The sequence below is a fragment of the Erythrolamprus reginae genome, chromosome 4, assembly GCF_031021105.1.
Source record: "Erythrolamprus reginae isolate rEryReg1 chromosome 4, rEryReg1.hap1, whole genome shotgun sequence".
Lineage (NCBI taxonomy): Eukaryota > Metazoa > Chordata > Lepidosauria > Squamata > Dipsadidae > Erythrolamprus > Erythrolamprus reginae.
The window spans coordinates 42,761,432-42,773,246 of NC_091953.1; the positions used below are offsets into that span (position 1 = coordinate 42,761,432).

The 11,815-nt window shown below is 35.6% G+C and overlaps 1 protein-coding gene across 3 annotated transcripts in view; it reads left to right on the forward strand.

The window, feature by feature from the left end:
* Positions 1–6,270, forward strand: part of EPHA3 (EPH receptor A3) — a 179,070-nt gene extending 172,800 nt beyond the window's left edge. For 2 of the 3 annotated variants that reach the window (XM_070750157.1, XM_070750158.1), the window contains one exon: positions 3,568–6,270. In XM_070750157.1, coding sequence (XP_070606258.1) covers positions 3,568–3,673 — 106 coding nt within the window. In that variant the 3' untranslated portion in view covers positions 3,674–6,270. The remainder of the gene's footprint in view (positions 1–3,567) is intronic. The other variant, XM_070750159.1, reaches the window with a different exon arrangement.
* Positions 6,271–11,815: the final 5,545 nt, after the last annotated feature.

An 11,815-nucleotide genomic window follows, 5' to 3' on the forward strand; every position in this document is an offset into this window, starting at 1 on the left:
AATTCACAAGTTTTAAAGCAGGGGTCCCCAAACTTTTTACACAGGGGGCCAGTTCACCCTCCCTCGGACTCTTGGAAGGCCGGACTATAAAAAAACCCCTATGAACAGATTCCTGTGCACACTGCAAATACAGTGGTACCTCAAGATACGAACCCCTCGTCTTACGAACAACTCGTGATACGAACCCGGGGTTCAGAAAATTTTTGCCTCTTCTTATGAACTTTTTTCGAGTTACGAACCTGCGTTCGGAGACTGCTGGGAAGCCGCACGGCTGTTTTAAAAGGTAACAGCCGGGCGGCGGGGCTTCCCAGAAGCCTCCCGAATGCCGGTTCGTAACTCGAACAAAGTTCGTAAGAAGAGGCAAAATTTTGCTGAACCCCGGGTTCGGTTCGGGAGGTTGCTGGGAAGCGCCCCAGGCCGGCTGCGACCTTTTAAAACACCCGCGCCGCTTCGCAGCTGTCTCCTGAAGCCGAACGCAGAAGTTCGGCTTTAGCGTTCGGCTTCAGGAAACAGCTGCGAAGCGGCATGGGTGTTTTAAAAGGTCGCAGCCGGCCTGGGGGGCTTGCCAGCACCCCCCGAACCCCGAACCCGGGTTCGGGGGGGTGCTGGGAAGCCCCCGAGGCCGGCTGTCACCTTTTAAAACAGCCGGAAAGCCGTTTGTTTGCGGGGGGGGGGGGTTGGTTGCACGGATTAATTGACTTTACATTGTTTCCTATGGGAAACAATGTTTCGTCTTACGAACCTTTCGTCTTACGAACCTCCTCCTTGCACCAATTAAGTTCGTATCATGAGGTATTACTGTACCTTCTTTCTTTCTCTCTCACTCACTCTCTCTCTCTCTCTCTTGCTTTCTTTCTCTCTCTCTCTCTCTCACACTTTCTCTCTCTCTCTTGCTTTCTTTCTGTCTCTTGCTCTGTCTCTTTCTCACTCTCTCTTGCTATCTCTCTTCCTCCCTCCCTCCCTCTCTCCCTCTCTTTCTCCCCCTTCCTTCCTTCCCTCCCTCCCTCCCCTCTGTCCTTCCTTCCTCTCCACTTCTCTTTCCCTCACTCTTTTTCCCTTCTCTTTCCCTTTTCTTTCTTTCTCTCCACTTCTCTCTCTCTCTTTTCCCTCTTTCACCCTCCCTCTTCTCTCCCCGTGGAGGACTCACCCGAGAAGCCACCACCCTCCGACCCTGGACTCCCATTCAATTCCCATTCAGAAAACAGGAGCTAGCAACTCAAAGAGGAGGCGGCGGGTGTGTGCGTGTATGTGTGTGTGTTGTGCCCAGCTCGGCTTTTGGCAAGCCTTACTTTACCTCGGGTGAGATGAGATTGAGGGGGACGTTCTCATTGCTTTTCCAGTGCAGCCTTGGAATAGACCCACGGGCCAGATAAATGACCTCAGTGGGCCGCATGTGGCCCATGGGCCGTAGTTTGGGGACCACTGTTTTAGAGTCTTAAAAATCTACAACCTGATAATAACCATTGGAGTTTCTATCTGTGGTGCCAGGAGTCATTGTGAATACTATACCATTAAATTATGATGTGAAACTTTTCATTAATTTAAGTTATTAAATTTATGTGTTGGAGTTCTGGATTAATTTAACTTTTCTTTATGTACACTGAGAGCATGTGCATCCCTGTGTGTCCAATCACACTTGGCTATAAAATTCTATTCTATTCTATTCTATTCTATTCTAAATGTATTTTAAATACATTTTAAACAAGACGCTTTCGGTATTTTCAATATCTTTTTTCAATATTGTTCTGTTACTTTGATATCTTGCAAATATCATGTATTTTATTACAGCACTCATATATCTAACTTAGGCTACATAGATATCATAAGATTAAGGAATGTTCAAAGCTGAAACCAGTCAGTTCTGATTTACCTCATTGTTGGTTCATTTCCTCATGCACTACATATTTGGCGAGTGAGAGAAAATTCCCACTACTGGTTCTATAGAATCGATCCGAACTGGCAGAACCTCTGCCTGAAACCTAGTATTAGTTGAGTAATTCTTTCATTTTATTCAAACACCCATGTCTAATAGTTATTATAAGAACATCTTGTGCTATAAAATTCACATAATTACAGAATGCATAGTAGCCATTGATATCCAGGGCAGCTGCCATTCCTGTCTAACTCATTCTCTATTACCATAACAGTGAAGTTATGCAAAATTTGAAATTTCTTTACAAATATTGAAATAACTACAGTTTTCAGTATTTATACTATTTAGGACTGAAGAGGTTTATTTTGCTTATCGAGTCAAACCTCTTGATTAGTTAGTTAGTTAGTTAGTTAGTTAGTTAGTTAGTTAGTTAGTTAGTTAGTTAGTTAGTGTTCTGTCTGGGTTCCCCCAGACCTCAACACCAACTGGAAAAAACAGCCAGACACTCTGGTAAAAGCAAAAGTACTTTATAGCTGGAAAAAATAAACACAGAGGAAAACCTGTTCTTCCCAACAGACAGGCTATAATACTTTACAGCAGAGTCCTGATGTCCAGACAATACAGCAAGCTTCTTGCTGGCACACCCACCCCAAGGTCTCAGTAGTCAAAGGCACAAACCAAGACGCCAAAGTTCACAGCCAGGTCCAAAGACTCTCAAAGATAAAACTCCACAAGCCAGGAAGGGTGGGTCTGCCTTTTAGCCTTTCCAAAGAGCACCACACCCAAACCCAGCTGTTGCCTCTTTAATGCTGAAAGTACCTAGCCAATTGGTCCCTTCGCTGTGTAGCTCTTCTCTGTCGCAGATCAATTATGGCTTGTGCATTTTCCTCTAAGGAATCCAGGCTGCTTGCTGGGAAGAGCTCCCTCTGGGGGGACTCTGGCTGTCCTCGCTCTTCTTCAGCCTGGGATTCCTCCTCCTCGTCTGCCTGCACCTCCTGTTCCTCATCCTCTCCCTCTGAGCTGGAAACCGACAGAAGATCAGCCGTTCCCTGAGGGGCCTCAGACGGAACCACAACAGTTAGTTAGTTAGTTAGTTAGTTAGTTAGTTAGTTAGTTAGTTAGTTTAATTTATTTTAATTTATAGGCCACCCTTATCCTGGCAGACTCAAGGTTAAGGAAGCCAATCTGACATATTACTCATAGTTAGCGGTGCAGCTTCTCTTTTAACCTTTCTATTGCAGAAAAGTCATCACCTTTCTGGGTAATTTATTGCATTGTTGAATTATTTTTATGACTTAGATCCATACTTTGAAACAGTAAAAGTGTGTCTTGATCTTTTTCTAGATGGTATCTATTTAGATATTTCAATCCTATCCTGTCTTCTAAAGGCTAAATATGCCCAATTGCAATTATACCAACAAAGAAGAAGGGCTGTTTTCTTCTAGAACTTAGTTCTAGGAAAACAGCACTTCCTATTTGTTGGAATTTGACATGTTTAGTCTTTAGAAAATTGGATAGGATTCTTTCTATATCCCATCCTAAATTCCAGCTCATCATTTAACAGAATCAGAGAAAGATAATAATTACTGTTAATATTGTGTGTGTGTGTGCGCGCGCAAAAATGGATCACATGCCTACTATTTAAAAATAAAGCAAAAAAATCTTAGATAACTTTTTTTGCTTTTATTTTTCAGTGACATGAAGAAAGTTGGGGTGACGATTGTTGGACCACAGAAAAAACTTATTAGCAGTATTAAATCTCTGGAAATGCATACAAAGAATGGCCCTGTTCCTGTATAAATTACCAAATGCTGGCATTCAGGACTCATCTGAAGAAAGAGAAAAATTACTAAAAGTCCTGGTAATGTGTGGAAAATTGTGAGACTTAAAAGGCACTGTTGCAACAAAATGGGGCAATTTGCAACAAATGTGAAATTTCAAGCCCATTAAAAGACTCATAAAGTTGAGTTCAATTGCCTTAAAATAGGAATGAAAAACTTATTTTATATCTCTTATTCTTGAAGGAAGGGTTCTTCCCTACAGTAATAATGGACTACTCAAACATAAAATGCATTTGGAAGAAAAGAAAGAAAGTGTTTAAAAATATCCATGTAACCTTAAGCCATTCAAATGTTAATAGACTGAATATCGTAAAAGGCAGAAGAAACAGTGGATGTAATACTGTGATTGGAATGACTGTCAACAGCATTAAACAGTATTTTTTTTAATATGAAGAAGGAATAGGCACGTAGCATTTTATTTCTTTATTTCTTGTAAGCATATTTGAGGATAATACCTCAGACTTGTTTAGCCATATCAATGATATCCTTGCAATATTCTGTTTTTGACTGCGGATGGTAAATCTGAATGACAATTAGGTGGAAATGAAGGCAATACTTCACAGATACTTGTCCTGGGTGTGTTCTTTAAAAACAAAACTTTTTATATATATAAAATGCATATTTATTTCCTTTAAAATGTTCCTCTTGTTTATATTTATATAGGTTTTGACTGGGATTAATGACTGCCAAATGCCAAATTTCTTTAAACTTTGGCTGTCAACAATATTTAAGAGGGGAAATCAGTAAATCTCATGTGATTTTATTCCCAATAAAAATCTCACTACAAAGGAACTTGTATACAAGAATGCTCATAAACATACAATACATCCTATACAAATATGGATAATTTCATGCACAACATTTTTAACACAGAACAATCCATTTAACAATCTTATTTCACATAGGGAATATTCTTGGGGAACTACTTAAGTGCATGTACTTAAACGTTACAGTATTTGGATAGTTTTGGAATGTATCAAATGTTTAACTGTTTAATGGGTTACTTGATAGAGGAATTCTTTGCTTTTGTTGCCCTAGGATTAAAATAAAGATACTCTTAGGTGCTTCCAGACAAGGATGCTCTTGTGTAGAAAGAGTCCAAACAACATGTCTTCCATTTGTTAGTTTCCAAATGTCTTCCATTTGTTAGTTTCTTGTGTTAATCAGATTTTTTCCCATCTTCTTTGCCAATGGAATACACACACACACACACACATACACACACACACGCACGCACACATACAAACACACAAACCACCACAATTACCTACCATGTATTTTGATCGGTAACACTAGAAGCTATCTGTTGGAAAGTATTATTTTCTCACTTTGAATTACAGGTCACAATATAGGTCAAATAATGTTACAAGGCAGCATGTGGCTATGGATATAACATTTTATTTCTTATTCATTTCCTTTTGGTCTATTTGGCCTTCTTGGGACATCCTATTTTATACTGTAGTAATTAGCAATAATTGTTTTAATGTAATCCAAAACTTGCAGAAACTGTGACATCTAAGATAGTATGTAATCATATTTGAAATGGATAAAGTAACATTGCAACATATTAGTTATACAGTATATGGAACTTCCTTGCTTGTTCTATAATTTTACTATCCCTCAAGTATGATTTCATTTTTCATTATATTCTGGGGGTATTGAAAAACCACATCTTAAAATGTTTTTTTCAATTCTGAAAGAAATTGAATTGGATAAAATTAATACTTTCATACAAAAATGACACTTCATTCTTGTTAAATATATTAATGCCTTATTGAAAACATTTAAGTCAACAGAAAATAAGGCAAAATAAAAGTAAAAGAATTGTTCTTTTCAACAATGTGGAAAAATTATCCTAGAATCAATTTTCAGTTCCTATAAAAGAAAAAAAGAGAGCTCATCATCAAAATTTCAAAATAGATTTAAGTTTTAGCTACTCTTAATTTTATCACATTATCTAGTAATGCCAGGGAACATTATTTTGAGTACGTTCATTACTTGGAGTGGGTATCATAGTTCGTTCGGAAGAATTGCTTCTTTTGCTCCTAAGAGGGTTTTTAAAAAGCTCTTAGTCTTCTCTTTCTTACAATTTTGTACTCCTGAAGGGCAATCTATAGCCCATTTCCCCTTACCATGTACATATGTAAACTTAGCAGTGTAAAATTTTTAACTGTGGAGTAGAGGAAATAAAAAATTTGTGGCCATCTTCCTGTACAGGACCTGCCTTTGATTATTTACATCAAAAAGTAAAAAAAAACAGTCATTACAAATATGTAATAATTGATTTTGTATCTTAAAAAATTGTTTTATGTGTATTATTTATTTCTGTTAACATATAACATAGTCTTTGCTGTACTTTAGAATCCAATAACTCGAGATGTATAGATGTAATTGGAACTCACAAATCTGAATTTATCTTTAACATTTATTTCCAAACATTACTTACTAAGTTAGTTAATTATGTTGTGCAAATATAAATGGCCTGTTACTAATGTAAAATGATTTGTAGTGGAAACCTTTATATTTTTATAATAAACATAATGAAAGTATTTTTTACATATTGGAATGCGGAAGTGATTGTTTAAAACTTGCATAGGTTTTTATGGTTTTGCATTAAATTTGCAGCATCTGCTTAACTAAATTTCTGATTTAGGTTTGACTTCATTGCATTAGCTGGTATTATTAAAAACTACTTTACCATAAGGTTAAAACTTCTGAATGTTCTTACTTGATCTCAATTTTCATATCCATGAAAATGCTTCATTGGCAATTCCCTGGGATAGATGGCTATTTGAAAATCATTCTTACTACTAGACCTGGGTACAATGGCTTCAATAGTATAAATCACATTTAGGAGAAATTGTACCAAAGTAAATCTTTGTTTCTTTTAAAATAATTTCACTTTTATACTCTTCAAGCAGATTACTGGCACTGTTTCTTCTAATGATTGACCAAAGAAACATAGAACATTAACATAAACATACAAACATGAATATGTGATTCCTAACTATGTAAAATAAGCATTATGATGTCTTCAGATAGACTTTATCTGAAGCATATCTGAAGAAACCATGCAAATATATACTGTATATTAAGTAAATAAATAAAACTGTAAGATATGACAGTTGAAAGTTAAAAATTAACTTTTAGCTTTTTCATTATACCTTTCTCCACCTTACAGCCCTTTCCTGACAGTTTCCTCTAAATTGCAGCTTTCATATGAAGGGTTATAACTTTATCATTGGATGGTATTTTGACTTTTACTTATTTTTGTAATTCCAATGAATTCATTCAACAAATACTAATTACTGTTCAGTCGCTTTTATATCTTGGCAAATTTTTTGTTCAAGAATTCAAATGTTTGTTCCACCACTAAATATAACAACACCTCTTTGGAGCATTAAGCTTAAATTTTATCCTTGTTCATGTTTCATATTGACATTGAGAGGTCTAAGTAAAATCTCGGGTAAGTCATTTTATTTTTCCCCCCAGAAATACTTGGGCAGAAAATGTTATCTAGTTGAGTAATAAAATGTCTGCAAGAAAACAACCTAAGTCAGAGAGCACCAGGAACTCAACAGTTTGACCATGAACTACATATGTTCTCTTCTGTTGGTATTATTTTATTACACATTTCTTAAATACTCCATTGTCACTGTTCAGTTTAAATGTATGTTTTCTTTAAATATATATATAAAAGGCAATTTTCATTTCTTTCAATAAATTTTCATTCTTCAAAACTGGTCTTATACTATTCCCATCAATATTTGAATGTTTTAATATTTTTCATCCATTTCTCATCTTCAGGAAACCTTTATCAAGATACACAAATGTATGTGCTTACTATAGTTTTTCATTATTATCTATATATGCAATTGTTCACTTTATATTGTGTGTCAAACACAACTACATTGATTAATTTCAGTGTAAATTGAAATTTACATTAATTTACATCAACATTTCCTTTAAATCATTCAACTTTAAATCATTCAAATCATCCAATACTATGGCAAATATACAATAGTATATTTGTTACAAACATTGTGATAAGAGAGCAAACTTATTTTGAGGGGGGTCTTGTCTTATGTACAGTACTGAATTAATATTATCTAGTAGATGGATAGGACTCTTACAGAGTTCATGTTTAAATTTACAAATGTTTCCTATATAATGTATATTTTATCTTGACCTAAATTATAAAAATGCAACCAAAATAGCAGTGTGTGTTATGTATTTTCTTTTAAATGTATTTATTTCCTTTTGTACTAAGTAACAGTTTAGAAATCACTGATATGGATTATATAGAAAGGTAAGCCAAGTTAACTTTACTAGTTTTTGTTGTTGTTATTCTTGCTAATAAATAATAGATTTTTTCCTTTAAAATGAACGATTCAAAAATGGTTAAATTTATTCTGCAACTATGTAGGTATATTTATTGTAATATTCACATTAATGATCAAGTCTTCCTCAGTAGGAAATGCAGCCTTCCTATAGGATCTGTTAGAATACCAGAATATGATGAACATATATAATTCACTTTATAAAAAATTATTCTATATTAACAGAATAAATCAAGATATGATCTTGAGCCTTTATAATTGGTCTAACTGTAACCAGAAAGGTACAAATCATATCCAGTATGATTTATTAGACTGATTTAGTTCAGAAAATCAGTTCAGTTTGATTCTAATTCATTATTGCAGTTCATTAGAGGAAGTAAAATAAAATTGAATTAATTAGGATCAATTCTATTTTCTGATTTGATTTGGAAAATTGGTTTTCTTGTGCATGCACAGTGGAACATTTTAGGGCTCAGATCAAATAAAATGAATCAAATTGGGAAAAAAATTGCACTGTGTTGACTCATTTTAGTCAATTCAATATGACAAAGTTTTCCACAGCTTTCCTATTAAGACTTTTCAGTTAACTTTAGAAAATTATTTTATTTGTTATATTTCAGAGCCATTCTCCATTTATTTTTAACCAAATTTATGATACAAACTGTTATAAGATATGAATAATTGCAAAAAATACAGTGGTACCTCTACTTAAGAATGCCTCTACTTAAGAACTTTTCTAGATAAGAACCGGGTGTTCCAGATTTTTTTGCCTCTACTTATTATCTACTTAAGAACCATTTTCAATGGTGGTTAAGGAAGCTTTGGCAGTCCAGAGCGAACGAAGCATTTTCCTTTCTCTGGGCGCTTGGACAGGGAATAAACCTCTGCCAGCGCCCAGAGAAAAGAAACGCTCCCTTTGCTCTGGGCAGCTGAGGAGTCACCACAGCGAAGGAAAGGCTCTGGCTACAAAGCGAGAGGAGAGGGGAGCCCTTTAGCATGGGAAGTAAGAGGAAGCAGGTAGCAGCAGCAACAGCCATTGTATGGGAAGAAGTCTATGGGAGGCAGCCTTACGCCGGGTGTATTGGAGGCGCGTGCTCCTCCTTGCCTCCTCAGAGTCCCTCTTTTTAAAAAAAACTTAAAGTTTTGGATTTTTTTGATTCCCCTTCCCTCACCTTCTTCCTTTGGCAGCGACTGTCCTCCTCTTCTTCCTCCTCCTCCTCCCACCCAAATTCCAAGCTTTTATTTCATTCCTAATGGGTTTGCACGCATTGTTTGCTTTTACATTGATTCCTATGGGAAAAATTGCTTCTTCTTAAGAACGTTTCTACTTAAGAACCTGGTCATGGAACAAATTAAGTTCTTAAGTAGAGGTACCACTGTATAGTCCTTATGATAATATGGTAAGAGCAATCAGCAGGTGTCAGTTTTTCTGACATTGAAACTGACTGAATTATTTGCTAGTTTTCTTGTAAATATCTCATATGTAAATATATGGCTGAGCTATGGCGAGCAGATATAGCAATAATATCAATGCTAATGTCAACAAATACTTCACCTTCAACAGCAATAATATTTGAGCACATGATAGATTCAAACTCATTATAAACCACCCCAAACCTGGTTGCAGAAAATACGACTTCAGCAATACGACTTCAATGCCTGGAATGCACTATCCCAAAAACTTTAACCTTAGACTGTGTACAGTCAACCTCAACCCATACCTAAAAGGTCTGTAAGGGGAGTTCATAAATACACTATTGGGCCTACCATCCTTGTCTTGCTCTCCTATTGTTCAAATTTACCTAATTTGTACCTAATTTGCTTATATTTATGGTTATACCAATACCTTCTATCTTGTACATGTTTAAATAAATAAATAAATAAATAAATAAATAATCAAATAATCAAATAAGTAAGTAAGTAAGTAAACAAACAAACAAACAATAAAAAATAGTTTGGTAGTTGTTTGGGTACATGGTAAATTGTGATGCGTCCTCCGGTAAGGCAAGATAATATATGGCAAGGATCACAGCAGATAATCAAAAGGATGTGATCTAGGACAACAACTACTCAAAGATACCACAAATTATAGTATGGTGGCTCCACAAATGATTAAATTATCATCTAATAACAATAATATCTTGTACGGGAAGCACACTTCACAATAAAATCACAATTAATAGTTAAAATGTGTGAAATAATTTGTTAGATTTTAATTGAGTTTTTCCACAACCTTTAAATGCATTTATAAACCAGACCATATTTTTTAAAAATCTGCAGCTTAATTTAACAAAGAATTGTGTCTGCAGTTAAAGCTACAGCACACTGTGAGCAATCTGAATTTTTTTTCTCTTTTGAAGAAGAATTTATTCTGTTATTTAAAAATATTGTGCCAAAATATGTCTATGATATTTATTCTTAAGAAAGTGAAAATAATTTGCTTTCAAGAAAAGCTGTGCAGCTTGGGATCCTATGGATGTATAATATATATTATGTATTCATTTCCTGTAATAATCTGAGGAATTATCTCATAACCCCCCAAACCCCCTGAATTCTAAAGTGCTCTGAGAGTGAAGTGCAATAATATAAATTATTTCTCCCCCCCACTTGGAAAGGAACTGTTTAGGAAATTAGGGGATGCAATTGAACACAGCATTAAGACCATCTCCTTGTATCTTCATTATTCCCTTAAAACTGTTGGAAAAATCAGTGTAGAAAATGTTGCAACTAATCTAAACCCTGAATTGCTTTGTAGATGCTTGCTTTTTAGAGAATAATGCTTGCTACATTGAAAAAAATGGTCCAAAATTTCATGTCCATTCTTTGACTTCTTTTTCATACCATCATGAATGATACAGCGCATACCAGTGTGCTTTGCATGCATGCGTGTCCCTCGTGTGATCTTGCTTCCTTGCATGTTTAGGAAAGAAAAATGTGAGGTGCTGCAAAGTCCCTGATCAAGACAATATCTTCAGACGGACTAAGGGCAACCCAGCCAAGGGGGGTCACTCACGAACGCGAATCCTAGAAAGAAGACTTGGACACATTTTCTTTCTGGGTGATGTGACACAGTATTGAGCTGTGTACCCCTTTTTATTTGGGAGCATAAGCAGATGGGGATAATTACATGTACATGTCAAGTGATATACAAACATAACTTCAAACATGACATATCTTTGAGTCCTTCCTTTCCCCAGATTTCACAAACCAATTTCCTTGAATAATTTCCTTTGAGCAAATGTTTCTCACACCTAATTTCTCTGAAGTCTTCTGCCTTATCACAACCAATCTCCTCTATCACAGTCTCGTTTTGCTTCAGGCAATGTAAATTTCCCCCTTTGATCGTATAACGTCCTGTTTGGAGTGATGTATACTTGTTTATCAGTGAGATGTTTATTGAACCCTTTTATGGTCAGTTGTCTTCCTGTTGCAAATTCACCAGAAATGCAGACTTAGGCAAGTTAATACCATCCTATCCTGGCTATAATAGAATCAGGGTAAGCAGAGCATTTTTATGCTAGAGGTCCAGATATATATAATATGATATATTCCTATTCTAACATTCATGTTACACTGCAACAAAAATGCAATGAAATTTTGTGAGTGGATGTGCACATGTGCACGAACTTGGCGATATTTTGCTTCCGCACATATGCAAAAGCAAAAAATGCCCAAACTCTCACATGTGCAACCATCACCTCGTGAGATTTTGCTTTTGCACATGTGCAGGAAGCCAAAAAGCCAAAAAAAAATTTCAGGTA